We start from the raw sequence: 22,900 nt of genomic DNA, 5'->3' as shown, positions 1-22,900 counted from the left end.
AATGCTGTGATAGCAAGAGTGAGAAAATTATGCATGCAGTACCAAAGCAACACATAGCACCGCAGTGACGCTGCCTATCCTGCAGCTACGCGGCCAGCAGTGTGAATGCTCCTACAGCTGCATGCAGTACCTCATTCTGACTGCTCAGTGCCACAGCCTGCAGCATGCAGCCCCGTTTGGAGCTGTACGGTGAATCACCTGCATCGATACACCTGTAACTGACTTGCCAAAATAGCAATGACCCTTCACTGTTCCCCTGTTCTGACACAGCCCTGCCTCATTTCAGTGTAAATCACTGTGATAGTCCAAGTGACAGGTGAAGAGAGGGAAGGAGGAACTTCTGCCTTCTGAGGTTAGCTCCCCCATCCCCACCGGGGATTCCTTTACTGCAAACAGCCTGAGTATTACTGCCATTTACAGTAGCAATCACTCCGTCCCCTCCTCTCCCACAAACCCACTGCTGATATTAGCACTGATCATACTAACAAGCCTGTGGGTTTTATTACTACTGATACTAATAATACTGGACACATTACGTCTGCTCCCGCCAATAACAGGCTGTAGATATGATCCCTGCTAATGCCAATAATACTGGGGGATATTATCTCTGCCATTGTCAGCACTGCAGATATTATTGCCAGTAATGCTGTCAAATACTACAGATATTGTCAGGGGCCAACATTAATAATGCTGGGATTGTTACAACACCAGCCTCGCTGGAACACAAATCCCAAATGAGAATTTGGGTACATAGAGAAGTCCATTTGTGGCCTGCTATGGAGAGAGAGAGCTATCTTTAATAAGAGTAGTTTTGTAAAGGTCCCCAGAGTTTTACACAGTTGAAGATGCAGGGAATCATCTGAAACGTCATTTTTATATTGTCTATTCATTTAGCTATTTATCCATCTATCTGTCCTCTCTCCCTTTTCTTTCTATATACTGCTTAAGACAATAGTACTGGAGCACTGCTATTTTTTTCTTAGTTCCTCTGGCTCACCCCGGTTCTTACCCTTTTAGCTATCTGTTGGGTATTGCAGAACTACAGAACAACAATCTAGATCAATAGAGTCCACCCTCAGCAAGTTTGCTGACAATACAAAGCTGGGAGAAATGGCTGACACACCAGAAGGCTGTGCTGCCATTCAGATGTTCAGGTCTAACTCGTTCTTCCCAGGCCACATTCTTCCCAGGCCAGCCAGCATATTTGGTATGTTGGTCCCCTGCTTCTCCGTGAGGAACACACCTGGCTGTCATCGGCCATTGCTAAGCCCACCTCTGGCTCCTTCTGTCCAACTTGGGAGTTCCGCTACATCATCTTGACACATAATTATCTCTCCTCTTCTTAATCATCTGTGCTACTGCCTAGCGCAGTGCCAGCTGCAGAAAACAGGATCTGGGGGAGGGGGTGTGCTCAGGCAGGGGCTCCTCTATCTCTCCAACCCTGCTCTGTGTCCTCAGCCAGCACAGGGATTGCTAACAAGGTTTTCAAGAACCAGGATTCAAGAGCACTTCTGTCCTTTGCCTGTCTCCGCAGAATTGCATTCCTCACAAAGCATCATCCTAGCAGCAAAGCTGTCCCAGTGAAGCAGAAAGAAGAACAATGCTGCTGTCTCTGCCTTCTTTAGGGAAGAGCCATTCCCAAAATGCTGGGAGAGTGGATGTGCTTTTCTACGTGAGATTAAACCCCGCAGTTAAGAAATTGCAACAAGACGGAGCTCAGAAGCTTTGGGAAGTACTGAGAAGGTCTATATATCCAGCATGAGCATGAAAGGAATACCTGCATTGGCCTTCTCATCTTGCTTTCCTAAGCCTCATCTCAGCTAGGAGTGCCCAGAGACCTCAGTGCTGCAGGGCAGGTTGCCCAGGGGGAGTGCAGGTTACAGACTGTGCAAAACCTCCCTTCGGATCTTCTGACTTTAGGGCACAGCCCTGCTGTGGTGGTGTCTGTCAGTGTTCCTTAAAGCCACTGTGAGCGCAGGGAGTCAGCTCCTGGGCAGGGGTGTTCAGCAGCTGCCAGGGGTCCCTTGTGAGGTTTCTCTGGGGTGGGAGTGTGACATCTCCCAGGATGGCAGAATGAAGGCTCTTCTCTAAGGAGTTTGCAGCTGTGTCGTGTTACTGAGATCCCACACCTCCAGGATAGCCTGGTACCTTTTTGATTTCTAAGGAGATACCTGGGCTGTTGGCCAATAGTAGGGAGTTGCACAATAATTCTTGCCCTTCAAAAATCAAATCCAAGATGAATTAAGGACAGACACAGAGTTGTGAATCTTTGTGAAGCATCACAATCTTAGATGTCTGTTTGATTGTTTCTGTGTTTAATTGTACTGCTTCAAAAATCTCAAATTCCAGGGCTGGTGATGATTGCGTGGCTGCATTTAAGTGGGATGACCATTGCAGGTATTTTGAAAGAATACCTGCTAAAGCCAGATTGAAAATGAGATACAGAAGCACCTTGTTGACAGCTTGTGATCACCAAGCTGGATTGAATGAGAACAGGGGTTCACAGAAACCCCAACTACTGCCAAAAGATGTACAACCACTAGAGAAACTTGTCGCTTGGTTTGAAATGTCACTATTTCCTGTGTAAGCAATGATAAGAAATGCCAGAGAGGCTTACAATGTTTTCAGTCTCTTACTCCTGACATTTTTTTGACTTTGAGGCGTTGACTCAGCCCTCCCATTGCTACATTTTTCTCTTAGCTAGGCCCTACTGCCATCTAGCTGGGAAATGGATCTTCCTCTGGGTCTTGATCCAATTTCCAATGGCATCAGCAAAAGTCTTCCCGTTTGCGTTGATAGGGGATGAACTGGGTCTTTGCTTCCAGCCTCTAGTTTTACTTTGTATTGGGAGAAATGGATCAGCCTTTTTCGTGGGATTATTGTTTATTCAGATCTAGAATTTAGAAATGTGAACCTCACTGGCATCAATGCTGGGGAAATGACTGGAGAAACTTCAAAATGCAGCATCTGTATCAGAAGAACTTCACCATGCATCACAAAGAGCCCTGGTATTGCCATACACCACACAGCCTGGGATTACCACATACACAGCACAGGGAGCCACCGACACTGCCAAGAGAGCCCCATGTAACAGGCAAAACCAACACCCTGAAGGCAGTGTTGAGCTGCACAGACTGGTCAAATGCTACTCTTGGAAAAGTTCACCTCCTAGCCCCAGTTTGTGAATCAAATCAAATTAGAAAAGCAAGACAAAATTGTACAAACCACTATAAACACACCAAGACATCTCCCATCCACTCTACTGCATCTTCTTTCTGGATCTGAGGCTCCAGATTTTGGTTCATTTCAAGATTCACTTTGCCCTGAGTCCCTCCCAACAAGTAGCAAAGAGAAGGAAACAACTTAATACTAGTTTCTTAGATCACTAGTGGAAGGCTTGGATAATAACCTTCAGGCCACAGAAGGGCTCCTGTTCTGCTTTCTGCTTGTCACAAGTATGGCAGTTCTAGTGTATAGACACTGTCCATGCAGTCCGGGCCCTTGTAGCCACCACAGCTAATGCAGCTCATGGCACACCAAGGGGCGGGAACTTGTTTGCAAGGGGATGGGAAGATACCCCACGTTGCTGATGCTTCTCTGAGATGGCACTGGGTTTGAAAACAAGTGAGTCGGGAAAACCTTGTTTACCCACAGTTCCAAGTCTGGGCACCTGCTGGCACCAAGGGAGCTCAGTTCCAGCCATTTCCAGCAGTGAATGAACTTGGGATCAGCTCCAGCAATGGAGACGGTTCTCTGCCTGCCGAGCAGATGTCTGGAGACACAGCCTGTCATGAAAAGGCCTCAGAAGAAGAGCACTCCAAGCCAGCAGGGCAGTGGCGGGGAACTGGTCTCTGTTGCTAAAACTGATCTAGCCCCTGGAGCAGCTGCAAACCTTGGCCTGAAATTGGAGCCTGTGCATGGGGACAAAGAATATAAAAGGGAGGATGAGCTTCTCCCCTCCCCCTACCTTCATCACGTTTCCTCTTCTCGCCATTCGACCGAGGAATCCCCAGGATCCCGTTAATGGAGTAAGAGCCCACTGGATCATTGGAGGCACTGGAGACGGGAGGGGATGCTGTGCTGGGCACTGGACAAAAGGAAAAGGGAGAAAGGGCCATGAGGAGAGCAGCCAGCACTCAGGGATCCCCCCACTGAAAGCTACATATACCACTACTCTCACAGGAGAGCATGGGGACTAAGCAGGCTCCCTGTCCCACACACAGAAGGACTCATGCTAATCCTGCTCTGCTAATGCTGCCGAATCCTAGCTGTGCCATCCTGTTCATGTACCATATCTCCATAGACTTACAGTACAGGGCCAATAGGAATGAACCAGTGTGCTCCACCAAGAAGCTAAATGTTGCTGTTTCCCATACGAAACAACTTATGGGAAACAGCAGTTCAGAGCAGGTCTCCCAGGGCATCCAAGATTACTGAGTGCAATGCTGCACAGGCCACACTCCCCAGGGGCTCTCAGACTATCCATATTTTGTCAGATCATTTCCTCTCAACATTTTTCCACCTGGAGTGCACATACCCTGTCTTAGCCACACCAGCCTCTAACGTGTCCACCAAGACTCTCCATGAAAAATCACCTTCTCTTAGCGCAGGTGAGAAGCTCTTCAGAGTTGGGCCAATAAATTCAGTTCCCTACTAGAACAAACCATGGACTCACGATACGTACTCCAACCAGGATTAATAAAAATCTTGTGTCTTTCTTTTGCAGATCAGTTTACAGATCACTGTAAACTGGCAGACTCCTCCAGCCACTCACGACTCTCCAGGACTACTCTGGAGTTTCCAATACATCAGAAAGGACAAGTCACCCAGATTAGAAATAATTACTTCCCGATAATTAGGGCTTTAGGGTTTAGAGCAAGTAGAGTTGTACATCCAGTAGGCAAGCCCATTATGTCCCAGCATGCCCTAGTCATTAGGAGGATATCCCAGTTCCCTTACAAACCACTAGCCATCATTCAGCTCATAAAGCATTGAGCTGAAGCATTCAATACCTCCAGCAAAGGCTTTCCAGAACAGAGCAGAACCTGCCAGAACTGCCTGATGTAGATGCACACTTCCCAGTGCACCACAGAGCAATGAGAGGCTCCAGCAGCAGCGTTCACAGCCACCCTCCCAGCTCCGCCAACTTATTCCCTAGACACTGCATTGCTTCTCCAAGAAGGGGGAATATCTGCCAACTCCATCTAATGTGGTCAGTGCTTCCCAGGCCATTGAGTGAGTCCAGATTGAAAGGGCATCCAGAAATGCTCTTCCATACTGGGTCATTAATTCTTTTGTGCTCTTGAATACAGTTCATGTACAGGAGTTTATCTGCCAGCTCTGTTCCACGTAGGCCAGCACTTTCCAGTAAATCCTTGTTTAGCAACTGATTCTCAGTAACCAACAGCATCTAAGACAGTGTCTTACGCCACAGGTAAACCACAATATTCCACACTACTACATGTTTTCTCCTGCTCTGAGTTGCTGTTAGATAACCAAGTGCTATCAGCAGCAGACATTTGTACCATGCAACCCACATCAGTAACAACACCCCATCACATGTCTAGCACAGCATCTTTAAATGCAACAGACTAGTAGACATTTGGTAGCTTTATTACAGCCTCCATCTTCTGCTCACCTCAATAAGCCCTTTTTCCCTAGCAGAAAATGCTTTTTCTCAGTGAAATACACCCATGGGATAGCTGACTACAAAGCTAGAACATTGAAGGACTCTGTGGTGTGGTATCAGAGTGGCATATCCTGTTCATCTGAGAGATGAGAAACAGGGAGAGAGAAGCAAAGCCAAGCAAGAAGAAGAAAGGTGAAGGCTAGTGCTTGGGTAGGATAGTGGCAAGTACTTCTCTCTAGGGAGGTGAAGGAGAGAGTGAGCAAGTGAAAGGGGTGTTGAGGCAGGATAGCTTTGGGCAGACTCCTTTGGGTAAACTCTCTGCAATGCAGCTAGGGCAGCAGAGAACAGAAACCTCTGCTTTCTGGTGAGGTTTCTTTCCCCCCATCTGCCTTCCCCTTGCACCTGCTTGTCAGACTTGACTTGTTTGCCCCTGCTGAGCTTCATTCCCATTTCCAGCTGTCCCATCACCAACCCCTCCATGCCAGTCTCCTTACCGATAGTATGTCCTGGCGCAGCCACACCTGTCCCGCTCCCGTCTGGTGTTGGGTGGAAAGGTTGCTGAACTTTGGTTCTGATAATCCTGGAAAAAAAGCAAAGCATGTTCAGAACTCAACTCTTCTTGCAGTTCCTCTGTGCCTTTGAACACTGCGATTCCAGTAATCAGAGCCTGAGGCTGAGGGCCTGAGCTGACATCTGGCTGCAGCAGTGCATCTTAGCACTTCTTGTAGACCTGATTCTGGTGCTTTAATGGTCCTGCTCGCACAGAATTGTCCTTGCTGCGCTCTGTCCTGCCCCCAACCATGTAGTCGCTGCATGATTATGATGCTCAGCGAGCAATCTGGGATCCAGTCTCTCCTATGTGGTAGTGACTGTGTTATTGCTTGTGATCAGATCTGCTAGTGTGCTCATGAGGCAGCCTTTGCAGCTAACAGCCACTGCTAGATTTGCAAATGGTGTAGATTTCATTTTGTCGCATGCTTGAGAAATTCCTTTCTGGCACAGCACTGGGAGATTTGAACTGATGGAGGGCTTTCCCAAAGCCCTACTCTTTGTGAATGGCAGTGGGAGCAGAAGGCACCTGTACAGAGTGATGAGGGGATATAGATTACCAGGAAAAAGAATCTGCCGCAAAGGGATACTGCTTTTGTTTATCAGGTCGTGCACAAACACAGTATGGAAACCCAAAAAGATGTCAGTGAATGCCACAAAGTTCACAGTGCAGCTCAGAATGAAAATAAACTGAACTGCAATTGTCAGTGTTCATTTTCTTGTTACATGCAGTCTTTCACCTCTAAGTCACTGATTTAAATCCAGCTCAGGTCAGTGTGAAAGAAAATCACTATCCTCTAATACTTGGCTGGGGGGCCTGCCCGCTGCCAGGTGCTGGGTAGCTGTGACTCAGGAACAACCATGTCTTACCAAGGGGCTCAGCAAATAAGCCATGACCTGTGAAGGCCATGGAGACTAAATTCCTTTCTGAGCTTAAAACAAGCCTCTCCAATTAGGATGAAGGCTACAGATGCTCGTTCGGCTTAGTTTCTGGAACTGTTAGCCTTGCATTGTATTAGCTTTAACCTCTCCTCAAAACTCTCTCCACAGAAAGTGAAAGCAAATAATGCATTCTCCCTGCCCACCCGAGGGCTTTTCTTAGAAATTCACACTAAAGAAAGAGTTGGCAAAACTTCAAAGAGAGAATGTGTGTCATGGGCAGAGGTAGGCAAAGACTTTGGGAGGGCATTTTTGAAAAAGCATGGCTTCACAAAGTGAAGCCTTCATAGGAAGAGAAAGGCATTTCAGAGCACATCATCTCAGGTTACTGGAAAACACAGATAGATGGTGAAACCTGGGCAGTTTCTGGAGGAGCAGAGGACAACTGGGTCTTAGCTGCAGATAGGTGATATCAGGGCTCTGGCTGGGGATGGAGAATCCTCACTCTCCTCACCTCTCATAGTGCAGGGGTTCCTGGTTCACAGCTGTGGGGATACAGACAGAAGGTGTTGGAGGGCCTTAGGCTGAGGGCCTGGATTTTGAGGTCATGCTGGTGTGCACAAGCTGGGTCCTGATCTGAGGAGTCAGTGCTAGGGCAAGTAATGCAACTTTCTTCTTCTTTTCAATTTTTTTTTCCTTTTCTTTCCTCTCACATTCCCCCTAAAGCCCCCTGAAGTGCCACTCTGGTTGTGTGAGTTTATTGATTTCCCCCAGCCCAGAGAAACAGAAAGAGGGGATGGGGTGCAGGCAAAGGGATGGAAATAGAAAGCTATAAATTATTTGTGACAGGAAAGCAATAGTGCCAGAGTGCTGAGCACAAGTCCCGTGTCACTATTAGATTCCTTTTAGCCTGATGACACTGTAAAAGAGGTTAAGTGTCTGATGGAATCGTACACCTTGGGGGCAGGGGCAGTCCAGAAGCAGAACAAGCCACAGAGAGCGGGTATATCAATTCTCCAGGCCAATAATATTCCCCTCATTGATTGCAACACAAAGTTCAAAAATCTCATTATAGTCAGGCAGACCTGGAACTTTTTAAAAATCAATACAGTGGTATAACGTATGTATACTTTATATAAATGTATCTATCCATCCATCCATCCATCTGTCCATCCATCCATCTCCAAAAATCTGCCTGAGGGTGTCTAAGTTAACCTACACATTAGACTGTGTTATGTTCTATTGTAGCACAGCATAGTGAATGGATTAGACGCTTTCCCCTGCAGCCTTAGCTGCCATGTTATACCATGTCCTATTAGCACTGAGATGACATCAGATAGTGCCATTCGCACTGCAATATGACATCAGGTTGGCCATTCACACAGGCAGGTGACATCAGCCTCTGCTCCTGCAGCAGGAGCCCCAGGTGAGCTATGCTAAATGGAAACCGCAGCACTTCCAAGGCCATCTAGAGCGAAACCAGCCTGTGTGGTGTTTTGGGTATAGCAGTCCCGTCCATAATGCTTGGAAACCCCAGGCAGGGATGAAGAAGAAAGTTTCATTTCCTTCTCTGTTCTGTTCTTGGGCTCTCAGCTCAGAGTGCTGGTTGTACCCACTGCAGTAGTGTACACAGAGATGTGTCCATCTGGAGTTGGAGAGAACTCACCAGCTCATTTCACTACGTAGCCATCATCTCATAATGTTTTTTGGTCGCTACCAACCAGGGCCAGCCACAGCTGGTGGCCTTGAGATGAAATGTCTCACTGGAAATATTTCCTTCTTACAAAGGAAGCTGGCTTTCTGCCAAGGGTGGACAGGAGCAGTGAGCAAGTGAGAACGTTGTTGGTTTTTCAGCCTCAGGTAGCTTGGTTCAGCTCGTTTCTGGCATTAGATGGCAGAATCTAATCAGTTAGTCAATGTCTCCTATGGCTAAAAGAAGAGGCAGGCCACGTGCTCCTCTGCCACATGGGCATGGCCTCACTGGCATTGGAAGGAGAGAAGTCTCAGATCCTAGCTTGGAGCACAGAATCTGGCCGTGTTTCACCCAGGGTCGCTTCATTTAAGGGCAGTGATAAACAGCACTGTCCCAGGAATCGCTGCTGTCGCTGCATCAGGCTCTGAGTGAGTCGTGTATGTGAGACCACCTAATGAAACAGCAGATGAAAGATGAAGAAAGCTGACCTCATCCTGTAGCAACAGATGCAGCATAATAATGCAGTCTTTAAACTTCAGGACTGCTGAAAGGTTCTAATCATCTGCAGAGGCTGAAGTATGCACAGAGCTGACCCAAACTTAGGAGTGCTATACTTGTGTCCTGTGAGAGGAAGCAAACCCTCGGTCACCTCTTGCTGCTTTCTGTGGCTTATTCTCACCTCTAGATGCTGGAGGAAGATGTGCCTTTTGCAGAACACTTCTGCAGCTCTTCCCAAAAGAGGAAGGGACACAGCTCTTGGCACACCACTCAGCAGTGCTGATTTTTTGAAGTAAATGCCAGTGTTTTCAAAGGCCTTTCTTTTCTCCAATAGAAATTGTCACTTTGGACTAATTTCATCTCTGCTCTAATTCCATCACAGTCAGTGACTCCAGTAACGGCCTTTGTGCTTAATTAGGGGCATAAACTGGCACTTATTGTAAATTCCCATTTTTCATTTTCCAGTGGGAGATTTTTGCACAAGTTGTCTACCCTGAGTTTTGGAGAACATACAATTTTAATACATAATCGAATGAAGTTTCAGCAACAGGACATTTATAGATCTTTGATGGCAGTAAAGCAACCAAACTTCATTTCACAATCTGAATTTAATATGTGATATTATCATAAGTAACGGCGTGTAGTATCATTACAGTCCGTAGTATCGTACTGTGAATTATAAATCCATTCCTGGAACGTGCAAGTTACTGCAGTTGCCTTGTAGTAATTCTATCTAGAGTGAATACTTCAGATAGCTCCGGCTGAAACCAACGGCCTGCTTCCAATGCTTTTGAGTTTCTTAAACATTCAGCACTAGATCAGGAATTTCCAGTGTTTGATTTCTATCTGGTTATTTTTGGCACCTTTAGTGCAATCTGTTTTGCTGATTCTAAATGCAGATTAACACAAAAAGTCATCTCCAGTAATCTGACAATTGTAACAAGGGCTAATCAAATTTGGTCGAGGATGTAGAAAAAAATATTAAAGATAAAATTAGCTGAGACATCATCCTTTCTGAGAACTGGAATATTCTCACCTTGTAAAGGAGCAAATGAAAAATCTCCCCTAGACCTGTTTGGGAGTTATTTGCTATAAGAATGACAGAGCATAAGAAAAATCCCTTGCCTCTCTGACATTTCTGTCCAGGCTGTCTTGTAGACTTGCCATACCCTGTGGTTTCTCCACTCTCACTGTTGCTTGGAGAGATTTTAGACAGTACCTCAAAGCCCAGATGAAAGCCCAGTGGGGTTGATGGGAGGGAGATGAGCGCTGGCTGAGCCCTACAGAGATCCCAGTGTAGCAACTCCTTTAATCCTGGAAGAACCAGGTGAAGTTGCACTAAGGAGGTGTGGTGTGTCCTGCTGCCTCAAGGAAACCTGACAGACTTCAGATAGCACTGGTGTCTTCTCTGTGATCATCTTCCTTTGTCACAGATTATTTGTCAGAGTGGAAGGGTACACTCTGCGGAGCACCAAACTCCTTGTAATTGTTTTGGAGTGTTCGTACTTTAAATGCTCCGTATTAGAAGCACATTACAAGACCCCAGGGTGTGCATTACTGGGCAATTAAAGCCGCTCTTGGAAGGCTAACCCTGCTAAGCTTCAGCCTGGCTCTCTGCAGTGAGTCTAAGGGCAGCTGTGGTGGCCAAAGAGCCAACACTGCGGTGCCTCGCCGCTGCATTAGCGCAGCTGTGCCTGCAGGGACACGGTGTGGGGCTGAGGGGCACTGCCACACACTTTGTGCCTCACGTCGCTACCTGCAATGGGCTGGGGACCCCCAGTGATGCTGGCATCAGAGCATGCCTCAGGGAGAGAGATGAGGAGAGGGAGCCTTGGGCTCCTCAGTGCTGACAACATCCCCCCTGTAGGTGGGTGCTGTGCAGGCACAAAGAGCTCTGAGCGTGGCTTGCGTTCACACAGGAGAGCCTGCATGTTTCAGTGCATGGGCACAGCTGAATTCACAGTTCAGCAAAAAGAGGGGAAGAAAGTATTGTTTGACAGAGTTAGAATGGAAAGCAGGCTTCATAGCTTGGTGAGGAAAAGCAACCAAGGGATTTAGAGGGTGAAGGGAAATGCAGTCTGACAGTTGGAGCCTAATCCGACTTAAGGGAAGAGCTTCGGTTGCTCACATTGTCATGGACTCTCATCAGGACTTTGGGCAAATGGCGTTTCTCTCTGTGCTCTGCTTCCTGCCTGAACTGTGAAGATAGGAGCGCTGCTTTGCCACCTGGGGCACCGAGGGGACAGCTGGAAGGAGGAGAGAAGGGCTCAGGTTCAGGCAGAGCAGGGGCCAAGGAAGTGCTTCAGCGAGCTGTAGCACAGTGTTGGCTCCATTCCCCCTCCTGAAGCAGAAATGACACGTACCCTGCTGACAGTGGCTGCCTGTGAAGGGAAGGGAGGTGGGCAGAGGAGACAGGAGCTGTGTTTCAGCTGCGCTGACTGCAGTGGTCATGTTAGAGTTCGTGCAGCACGTGTAGTCAGGAGGCTCAGACCTACCCCCAAGAGCCACAGATGATTTCCATCAGTGTGGGGGGCAGTACCTTTGCAAAATCTACTGCAACACTTGCAGCCCTCAGAACAGCAGCTGACATTGGCAGGAGCGGCAGACTCAGCTTCCTTGCTAGCAGGCCCGAGGCTCTGGCTCTGTCTGCCAAGAGAGCAGAATGCTTCCAAACCGTGCCATATTCAAGGGCCACAAGCAATATTTATGCATTCAAACTCTCTTCTGTCATGAAAATTGCATTTCCTTCTGCCTAGCTTTTGGAAGGGGAGAGAGATGAAGGGTGATCACATACGTTGTCAGTATACAGGCACAGGTATGATGGAACACTTTGGTTAGATAGACAGCGCCAAGAGGAGGCTGAATTGTGGTTATTTATTTTCTCAAACTTTCCAAATAGATGAGAAGAAGAAATGGAGATGCCTTGCATATCTTGAAAATAAGCTCTGCTCTCCCTGAGGAGATTGGCCTCCATATCTGCTGTTAGTCTGTGTGGCTCTATCATCTTAACTGGACCTCCACTAGCATCATGACTGAAGAGAGGAGGAAGAATGCCAGTTTGTTCCAGCTGAGCCTGCTTACACCAAAACACCAGAGAAAACCCAGTCCTGCCCTTTTCTCACACTGCAAAGACCATTTCTTGGCTGCACACTGAGGAGAGACAGCAGCAGTTTTACTATCTGAAGGGCTTAGAGAGGAGCTAGGATTTTTTTGTTGTTTTAAATCAGTGACCCATGATGACACCATACGGTTTTATTTCATTTAATTTGAGCAGAGCATTAACGTTCAGCTTCTAGCAGATCTCTGCCCATTGCAGTTCTGCTGCACTACATGGAACAATTCGAGATGTAAGGAAGAGCGGTGGGAGGAAGGAAAGGTGAAGCAAAAGGTGTCTCTGGGAGCGGGGAGATGTGCCAAGCAGGGATTTGCTCTGTCAGCTCATCTGGGGAGCAGCAACACCCAGCTGCATCCCACAGCTACGGGCTGACAGCATTCGACCCCATGCGTGTAGGTCGCCTAGCCTGACCTTGTGGAATACATTACTGCATTGGGCTATGAGAAACATTTTCCCATTTATCCAAGGGGATCTGTGTGAGCCCATTGCACTAGGGTGCAAACCTGAAGGTGAGCGGGGAATGTGGCTGAACTCCACAGAGCTATGCAGCCATCCAGGGCTTAGAGCTGGCTGAAGAATGAGTATCTACATGAGCTGCAGTCAAGCAGTGACTGCAGCATAGAAATGTCCTCAGGCAGGTGTTTCTACTTTTATTACACTCCGTTCACGTTTGGAAGGTTTTCTTTGCAGTCAGGAAACCCAGGAATGCGTTATAATCCAAACATCTAGAAGATGTCAGTCGGTGTACCAAATATTGGAAGCAAATTGGGTGTAGATGTTTGACAGCCCAGATTTAAGATGAATTAAAGAATCTTGAAGGACTAAAGGGGTTTTGCTGCTTAGACTTAGAAACACAGGCATGAGAGGAACTATATGGCTCATCTGGTCTGAATTCTGATAGCATAGGCAACCACAAAGCAAATGTTCAACTCAGAGCATCCACAGGAATATCCATCCTAGGAGCTCCAGACCTACAGTGCCCCTCAACCAACTCAGTCTCTGCTACAAAAGACCAAAAGCTTCAAGAACTACTGCAAGCTGCAGGAAGGGAGCAGGAAGAAAACACTGCCAGGGGCTACATCCACTTCACCAGCAAGAAGGAAAATGCCCATGGATGTCGGAGCCCCTAGACATGGGTCATTTTTTAGGCGTCTGCCTCAGAGCGCCCTTGCACTGCAGTGACTGCAGGACCAAGTGACACCTGTCCCCTGCAGAGCAGCCAGCTTGGGTCCTGCCAGCAGCGCAGCTGCGGTGCACGGAGCTGGCGGAAGGTCCAGCCTGTGAGCTGCCAGCATTCGGTGGCCGCCACACAACAAGCGCTGGAGCTGCCGCAACAGCAGCTGTGCCAGCAGGTGAGTCAGGGAGACCTACGGAAACACATGGGCTTGCCAAGGTTAAATATCTTAATCTGGAGCAGAGGAACTTTTAATTGAAAGCTTTGCTTTGTGCCTGCTTCCAGTTATTAAAATTCAGGAGTCTGTGCTGAACTCCTTGTGGACATTCATTTTGATTAACAGAAGACGTGTGTACTAGAAGTAAAGGCTTGAACTGGGAGGAAATAGATAAATGTAGATAACTCTCAACTCTCTCTCAAGCTCTTTCATACCTTTTGCCATAAGTAAAACCTTAGATCTTTAAGATAAATTTCATCGTTCATTTCAAACCAAGGTATTTCTGTCTTCCACAACTGTGAAGAACAGGTGGAAGTGGGACCTGGCTGTCTCCCAAAGGCCAGAACAGAGGCAAAGAAAAAAAGCAAGTGCACTCTTATTTACAATCTTGTGCATTTTATGGTGATCTCTCCATTATGGAGGCTGCTAACTGGATTTTTTTAACACCAGGGCTTGGCAGTGTGGGTTATTAACCCTGGTGTTAAAAAGTGTTAGTTTCAGAGTGGGACCCTTTGCGGCAGGTCATGCTTGAAATTTCCACAGAGAACCTGAATCTTTCCCTTACTGTTCCAGTCCCTACTCCTGTTGTTATTCCTTATCCCTCCTTCTGAAAGCTGCCCAAAACTGCCAGCAAAGGCAAACGTATGAACCCAACACAGAGCAAGAATGCTTGGGTGATACATAGGGACCCAATGTAGAGCTGGTACCCACCTCCAAAGACAGCATGCTTATTTTCCCAGTTTTTCCTAATGAAAGGACAAATCCATAGCTGGTCTACTTGGCTCATATGAGTGACTAACAGGTCTGAAAATTAGCCAGCATAGGCTATGTGTTTGTTTCCATGTCAGAGCTGTTTGTGGCATAAGAGCACCAGCATTTGTCTTTTAGTGGGCTGTAATTGATCGTATGGTGCTATATGTACTTGTTTATCTTTTCCTGCAGGTCTACACATATTACTGTGACTGTATTAGTTAAACATTTGGGTCACATATTGTATTCAGATCCCATGAAGAATTAATAAACATTTATTCAACCATTACAGTTTTTAACAGAGTTAATGGCAGATAGGCTGCTCAGCTTTGTGGCTGTAGCCATCACCAGCTCGCTATATTGATCTCACTGTGCAGCACCAAGCACCATTATTACAAACAGCCATAACCACCTAGAATCATCCATAACAAGGCTATAATATCCATTGTATAATAACTAATATGTATCAGCATGGATATATCAGTAATGTGGCTCCTTGCTGTAAGGCCCTTAACTGTATATGCATTTGCTTAGCTAGTATAACTTTATTCATTATAATCACAAGTATAGTTAGTGTAACTTTGGGAGTGCAGATCTGTTCTACTCCTACACTGTGCACCTGGCACCCATCTGACCGAGTGCAGAGCTGTCCATGTGGGCCCTGAGCAAGCCATCATTTACATGCCATTCCCATGCAACCACAACGGCTGTAGGGAGCTTGCTGGACTTCCAGGTCCCATTTTCCTGTCCCCACCTCTGTCCATAATGTGGACCCATCACCCACACATGGCTATGCAAAGTAACTAATGTGAATTAACTGGAAGTGTGAAATTGAAGCAGTCTAGTTAAGCTGTATTACGCTTCTGACACCTTTGTTTAGAAGTAAGACAGCTTTAATTTAGTCTAGCTTAATTCACTTTGGAAAATGCAGTAAACTAAACTCAATGTAGGACACTCATCCAAACAGTGTTTTAATGGTTTTAACCAATGTACTTTCAAAGTTAATTCAGATTAATTTTCTCGTTTGTCCCTATGTAAGCAAGCCTGTTGCCCATGCTCTGTCAATGAAACCACCTCAGCTGAGATGCCTTCAGCCATGCCAGGTTGACAATGGGCTCCCAGGAGCTGCAGTGCTTACTATGAGTCTCTCTGACCCCACTGCTGCTTTATTCCCATGTCTCCGTGCTGGCGGCTTTCCTTCCGTTCCCGAGCTGTGGGACTGGGCTCTGCTGCTGACCTGTGCAGCGCCCAGCGTGCTGTGCTGGCTGCTGTCAGCCTGGGAGGGGGCCACCAGTTGTTCAGCATGACCTGAAGTTGTGAGCTGTAAATATTTTGTTATTTACACTTCAGGCTTTTGCTAGGGAGTGTTGTGTTGTTTCTAGCTCAGGCAATGTACAAAGAGCTCCTTCTGAAAGTCATGAGATTCTAGAGAGTTCTTGGTGATTTTTCTCCAGTGCCATAATTTCGAAGTATGATCCCCTTAAGCAGAACAAAGTGAATCTGAACACTTCCAGCCCTAACTTAGCGTTTCTCCCATTGTTTCATCTGACAGCATGGGGATAAGGTTGGATGCAATCAAGACTTATAAGCGGAGATGTAAAGAGAAGCATATTCTATGGTGTTTAGAAAACTATACTACTTTTAATCTAGAGTATTTTCTAGTCTAAGAAGCCATGAGGTAGCATAGGGAGGTTCAGAGATTTTATATTTTATCTTGCTGTTTTTACAGGGCTATCATAAAATCAACTGTGAACAAAGCAGTCTGAGAAGTAATCCAGAAACATTTTTCTGTGCAAAAATCCTGATCTTTCAAAGTATAATTGTGGAAATTTCAAACTTCTCATCACCTCATTGAACTCTAAAGCCACACTTTGTACTCAGTCAAAACACAGCTTAGGAGGAAATTGTAGTCAAATGTTATTTTTATCACAATGCAAAAAGAGCCCTTGAAAAACTGTATTTTGGTGCATCTCAACTCAAATAAAGCACTGTATGGGAACTGCTGAATCACGGCCTGAACCACTGATTGATCACCTGAGGCGAGCACTGCAAGCACAGGTGAAGGCAGTTCAGCTGTGTGACCAGAAGGGGTGGAGCCTGGCTGCACCTCACCTAGACCTCATTTAAGGGCTGACTGCCACAAGGGAAGGATCTCTTTCTGGAGATTGCTCCCTTTGGAGTTTTCTGCAGTGAGCCTGGGATATGGGTGAGCATTTCATTTATTTCTGATTATCTCTGTCCACCCTGATAATCTTTCTGATTATGCAACCTGTATAATGCCACCAACCATGCCACTCTAAATGGTGTATTTGTTGATTGTACAAGCACATAACCTAAATCTTTGCTAAGAGACCAACCAGGCAAACAACAAACTCACCAACATAATCCGTGCTATCAAGTACTCCTTGATTACACCGTTAGCTCTGTTTTTGTGTCCTTGTTTCATTATGGAATTAGTGCTAATGAATAGACTTTGATTGATGGATAATACAGCCTCCAATCTTTGGTATAAAATTAGCAGTTTCATTGAAAGAGTTACTAGGCTAATACAAAGAGTCAGTCCTACGTATTAATATGGTTGTGTAGAACATATTTGAGTACATCTGGGTATCAATTTCTGTGCAACTAGCTAAAGACAAGACCGCTGTAAGTAAAATCTAGATTTGTTGCACAACAGTTTGCAGGACATCTTTGGTGTGGATACACACACTGTGTTTGTGCAGAGAATGCACAAAGCCACACTGCTATACCAGTATGAGCGCATGCCTGTGTTTCTGTCTGTGCATTCATTTGCATGTGTGTCAGTCTGCAGGTATGTTCCTACTCGTGTGTGTAATCTGGTGGCCGTGCTCCCTGAATAGCAATGAGCTCAGTAGGAGCATGTATGTGTTTCTATCTGTGAGCATCTGGCTGAATGTGATTTTTGTCATGCGCCTCTGCTCTCTGGGGCTGTCCAGAGCACTCTGGGGGTCCCTGAGATGAGATGGGTGCTGCCTTGCCTCTGTGCCTTGTGACTTTAATTCTCTTAAAAGCTAGTGGCCTATAGCAGCAAGCCCACTGCCTGGAGCACTGGGAGAGCTGGGTCCTGGCCCAGTCCTACTGTTGGTAGACTCCCTGACTGAGCAGCTCTTCTAATTCACTTCATGCCTACTTTCCCCTTCTCTTTTTTTTCTTCCACTATATGGGGGAAGAAAACTATGGAAGTGGGCTGTCACATACTGCAAGGGACAATACTGTGCTCTTTGTGATGGGACCAGTGTCCCAGAGCACACTGCCCTGCGGGGCCACCATCCCCGTGCTACATGGGCACTATTTGTGCTGAGTGGCTGCTGGGATTTGGTGGACAGCTTCATCTTCCCATGCCTGAACAGAGCAGGGGGAGCTGGGAAGGAAGGAGTTATTAAATGCCAAGCGGATATGCAATAAATCCCATTGATTTTACAAACTCCAACTTGTCTTCAATCTCTTTTCATTCCTTATCCTGGGGGCATTGCAACAAAACCCTATTTTAAATACCTTTTCTTCCCCTTCCCCCACTCCCCCTCCTCCCGCTCCCCAAAAAAGTGTCAATATTTTATTTGGATTTTTAACTTCGCTCCATAACAGTTGTTTGACCTCCTGACTCATGCGAGTCACATAAATTCTGGGACTTTATTCAGGAGCCATGTTCCTGCTATTGAATAAGCAATTTGGGAGGGTGAATTAATGACTTGTGCTGTTGCTGGAAAGTCCCTGAAGAAATATTAAAATTGCTTGCAGACTGAATCAATACTCACTGAACACCCAGCATGAGGACCTGGGCTTTTTAATGGCTACAAACAGCCGCACTTGGGAGAGGAAGGGGAATTCCTGCGCGCACACCGTGCAGCTGACAGCAGCCTTCCATCCTTGCTGTCCCTTCCAGTGCCAGACGTAGCCTGGGAGAGCTGTGCCCTGCCTGGGAATGGCTGTTGAGGGTGGCAGGCCTTCAGCGTGTAGTAAGGCCGCACTGTGTTGTACTGCAGTGAGCCTGAGTGCTGCAGTGTAGCAGCGACTGCTCTGTGAATTTGGGCCCCACACAACCGTAGCTGCAGCATCCCATCTCGGAGCCACGTCCCGTGTACCTGTGCTCACAAGCACCGTGTGTCCTTTGGGCCCTTGCTGCCTGCTCTTTGGGCTGCCAGGAGCTGGATTCTGTGCTCCCCCCAAGTTTTGCTGTCAGCCCCCTTTGCCAACAATGGGTTTTGTTGCTGAGTTTCTGCACCCCTTTGAGTGCAAGCCACATGTTTTGCCATTGTGTTTTTGAATGGCTGTTTTGTATTCGCTTGTTGGGCAGCTATTATTGTGTATTAACACCGGGGTGTGTGTGCTTTGTATGACCGCATGTCTGTTTCATTGATTCCATCAGTATTATTTTGTAATCGTGTGTCTCTGTGATTGAGTTAGTGCGCAATTCAGGGCTCCTGTGTATTGAATAATGATGTCAGGGACTGGGTTGTTTGACTGGGTAATGGCCTTTTTTCAGCCTGGTAAGTGAATGTGTCCTTCTCCTGTTTCCCTGCCTGGCTGGGGCGGGATGACTCACACTGGGTGATTCCCTGGGATGCTCGCATGCAGCTGGAGCCCCCCTTGGCCCCAGACGCCCTGTGGCATGGCTGCACAGGTATGTCTGTGTGTGTGTCCATGCACTTCTAAGGCCATGTCTGTGTTTAAATGCATGTACACCTCCTGGAGCACTCAGGAGTTGGCTAAAACTCATCACCTATGGACTTTGGATAAAATGTCCGTATGTCCTAACTTTCTGTAAAAATGTATGCAAAACTGTACTTTGGAGCTTTGCATACATCTGAGTCTGTGCAAGGGTCTACAAATCATAGAATCATAGAATGGCCTGGGTTGAAAAGGACCTCAAAGATCACCTAGTTTCAAGCCCCCTGCTATGCACAGGGTTGCCAACCACTGGACCAGGCTGCCCAGAGCCACATCCAGCCTGGCCTTGAATGCTTCCAGGGATGGGGCATCCACAACCTCCTTGAGCAACCTGTTCCAGTGCGTCACCGCCCTCTGTGTGAAGAACTTCCTCCTAACATCTAACCTAAACCTCCCCTCTCTTGGTTTAAGACCACTCTTCATTGTTCTATCACTGTCCATCCTTGTAAACAGCTGTTCCCCTTCCTATTCATATGCTCCTTTCAAGTATGGAAGACCACAATGAAGTCTCCCAAGAGCTTCTCTTCTCCAAGCCAAACAATCCCAGTTCCCTCAACCTTTCCTCACAGGACAGGTGCTCCGGCCCTCTGATCATCTTAGTGGCCCTTCTCTGGACCCGCTCCAAGAGCTGCACATCCTTCCTGTACTGGGGGCCCCAGGCCTTGATGCAGTACTGCAGGTGGAACCTCACAAGGGCTGAGTAGAGTGGGACAATCACCTCCCTCTCCCTGCTGGCAATGTATGGCTACAATGAAGTGCATCCCTTCCTTTGCAAGGATCTCCTTGTTTGCCCATCTGTTCTAATGCATAGGGCACCATGATGTGAGTGAGCATTTGCAGGTACTCACAACTGACTTGGTGGAAGTCTTTTGTATATGTATGCACAGCTGTGGTTCTGTGCCAGCTGTGTGGAGCTGAAATATGTGCTGAGTGCTTTAAAGGTGTGACGAGTCTCTGGGCTCGTGCAGTGGCTGTTGATGTTCATGCTGCACACTGCTGCCCCAAGTGCAGCCACGTGTGGTCCCTTGGAAAGGGCAGAAGCAGGGTTATTTCTCTGCCAATGATTGTGTGTCAGCGCTGTGTGGATTTATTTGTGCTGTGTAGGCCATGTGTCTGGCAATGGGTTGCTCTGCACCTCCCCGCCACCAGGGTTTGGCTGGCAATACTCAGCCAGACAAATCCTGGGAGAAGGGTTGTGCAGGGTCCACAGAACTTCCAGAAAAAGCCCTCAGCTCTGTCCTGTCACAGGAGTGCCACAGCAAGGGAGAGACCCACAACTGTACAGCTGGAATTGGGCAAGGCAGTAGGTTCAGCACCCGTCGTTCAGCGAGGCTGCAAGCAGATAACTCCCTGCTGCCCCTCACCTCAGCCTCAGCCTGAGTCGTGCTCCTTCCCATGCCTTTGTGTGTGCTCTGCCACTCTGTCCCTGCCCCCCACACTCCTGCCCTGACCCCACCAGCGCCCCACAGCATCCCAGGGTGATGGGAGGGAGTGAGGGAGAGAGCCCTGCTTGGAAGTAATTGGAGGCTGTTAAACAGAGGAGCCCAGCATATCACTCTAGTAATGGAAATAAATTCCATTGTATTTGCATTTTAATTTTCCACATAAACAAAGGCACGGAGTGTGCTGGCTTCGCCAGAATCACCGGCCAGAATTTAATTAGAAATGAAAAGTTTATAGGGTCCTCTTTAATGCGATTAATGCACAGTTAACATTTATCACATACATATGCTGGAATCGCCTTTTTTAAGCAACCACCGGCCATGAAATGAATTTCTTTTCAACTTTTTTAGCGTGCGTGAGGAAGGCTGTCTCTGGTGAGGCGGTCCAGTGAGCACACTCCTGACAGCTTGGTAAACTGCAGCCCACAGAGGCTTAGCAGCCCCCATCCTCACCGAGGAAAGTTCAAGGTGGCTTAGAGGGAAGCATGGTCTAGTGGTTAAAGCCTGAGGTTGGGAGTCAGGGGATCTGGGTTGTATTCCCAACTCTGCCACATGCTCGCTGCATGACTGACTGGCGCTCAGCGTCTGTTTCTCAGGGTGTTAAAAAGAAAAAAAGAAATTGGCTGGAAGAAGATATCTCAGCCCCAGACCCCCACGACTCTCGGGCTCGCCAGAAGCTGGTCCAGCCTTGCTATGTGGGGCCTGGCTCACGTCCTGCACCACGTTGTAGTTAGGGACACTGGGAAAAGCAAGTCTGCACTTAAAGAAATAGTCAGTGTTCTTCTCAAAGAACAAGATGTGAAGACAAAGGGTTGGAGCTGAGCCCACCTGCCCAGCCAGGAAGGTGTCCCACTGCTCTCGGCTCCACTGCTGCCCTGCTCCTTTTCTTCCCACATCACCACTGCCATCCCTTCCTTCCTGGCTGTGTGACAGATGGTGTCAGCAGCCACCCCCTGCTCCTACTCTTCCTTCTTGGGGTTGCAGACAAGCAAAGCAAATAAACGAAGCCCATGGACACACAGCATTAGCGTGTTAGGGACACAGCAGGGGAAGGAGGAACATGAAACCTCTATCGATCCCTTGAGGAATGATGTCCCTTCCTTATCTTATCAGATTCTCTTCTCTCTTCAATTATAGTCTGTTGAAATTGGCCTCTTAACCCAAACAAGATAGCCTGGGTAATAAGGAGTGGAGTGGGAGGGGAGGGGAGGATGGCAGAGTCCTGTGCTTTAAGCTATGGTTGTCATTAGAAATACCTCCTTTGGTGAGACCCTAGCCCCGCTGCCCCTAGGTCCACAGCCCCAGATCACATATATGGAGAACTAGTACACATCCATGCTCTTCCAGATGCATCATGCCACGTGCGCCTGTATTCCCTTAGATGTGCTGAGCGCCCCCTTGAGGAGGTGTATGGCACCACAGATTTGCTCTCCTGTGCCTCTGGGCACACAACTGTGGGGTTGTGGTGTTGTTTCTATGGATAAGGCTGTTGGGGTTCTCCTGCAGCCTAGCTCTGCACATTCACTGTAAGCCGTAGCCGGGCATGTTGCCCTAGTGATACACCCGTGCTCCTCCTCATACACATATCGTGGGGTAAGGAACATCCAACCCAAATATCCATTACAGAGAAGATTGTCTGAAGGAACAATAGGCACTCAGCGGTCTAGCTGCAGAAATGCATGCAGTTTTCCATGCTCAAGTTACGGCCCTGTACACAGAATGAGCCAGCAGTGCATTCAAACCTTGTGGAAGGTGATTTCAGTTTGGCAAAGTGCTGCTTTGAGCCACATATGCTCTCCTAAAGACTCTCCACCCTGGAATCTCTTCCTCCCAGAAATTAACAGCTGGATGCACTCATCCTGTCTTCATCCTCACTGCCACCCTAGGCACAGACTCCAGCTTGGGAACAAGTTTCCTGAAGTCGCTGGAGCCACAGACGGGAGCTGGCTGGCAGCACTGGGTGACTGTATTCCCTTTGGCACAGTGGCCCGGACCTCCTGATATAAAATGCAGTGGGTCTCATTTGCCAACATCCAACTCACATCTGCTTTAGCCTTTCACTTCGTCATCATCTCCTGCCCTTTCCTCCCGCTGGTGCCACCCAGCAGTGCTCACACACTCTTCATGTTGTAGCTGTCTGTCTGTCAGAGGCAGCACCACAACCGTTGTCTCTTTAGCACCCTAAATTTGCTGTTTGTTCAGCGGGGAGAGGGGGTTTGTAGTGTTACTCGTTGTCCACTTTGCCCTGCTTGCTCAGCCCTGACC

At 47.5% G+C, this 22,900-nt stretch overlaps 1 protein-coding gene and 1 long non-coding RNA gene across 13 annotated transcripts in view; one reads left to right on the top strand and one right to left on the bottom strand.

Annotated features, from left to right (window-relative positions):
- The window catches only part of LOC128078179 (uncharacterized), a 314,575-nt gene that overhangs the window by 149,342 nt on the left and 142,333 nt on the right, over window positions 1–22,900 (top strand). The gene's annotated exons all lie outside the window — the stretch shown is intronic.
- The window catches only part of PAX2 (paired box 2), an 85,188-nt gene that overhangs the window by 42,132 nt on the left and 20,156 nt on the right, over window positions 1–22,900 (bottom strand). For 10 of the 12 annotated variants that reach the window (XM_052678122.1, XM_052678125.1, XM_052678127.1 and 7 more), the window contains 2 exons: window positions 6,124–6,209; window positions 3,968–4,087 (listed from right to left, as the gene is read on the bottom strand). In XM_052678122.1, coding sequence (XP_052534082.1) covers window positions 3,968–4,087; window positions 6,124–6,209 — 206 coding nt within the window. The remainder of the gene's footprint in view (window positions 1–3,967; window positions 4,088–6,123; window positions 6,210–22,900) is intronic. The other 2 variants (XM_052678123.1, XM_052678132.1) reach the window with 1 other exon arrangement.

The sequence above is a fragment of the Tympanuchus pallidicinctus genome, unplaced genomic scaffold (genome assembly GCF_026119805.1).
Source record: "Tympanuchus pallidicinctus isolate F22 unplaced genomic scaffold, pur_lepc_1.0 scaffold16, whole genome shotgun sequence".
Taxonomy (NCBI): domain Eukaryota; kingdom Metazoa; phylum Chordata; class Aves; order Galliformes; family Phasianidae; genus Tympanuchus; species Tympanuchus pallidicinctus.
This window is presented reverse-complemented; position numbering and strand designations above follow the sequence as displayed.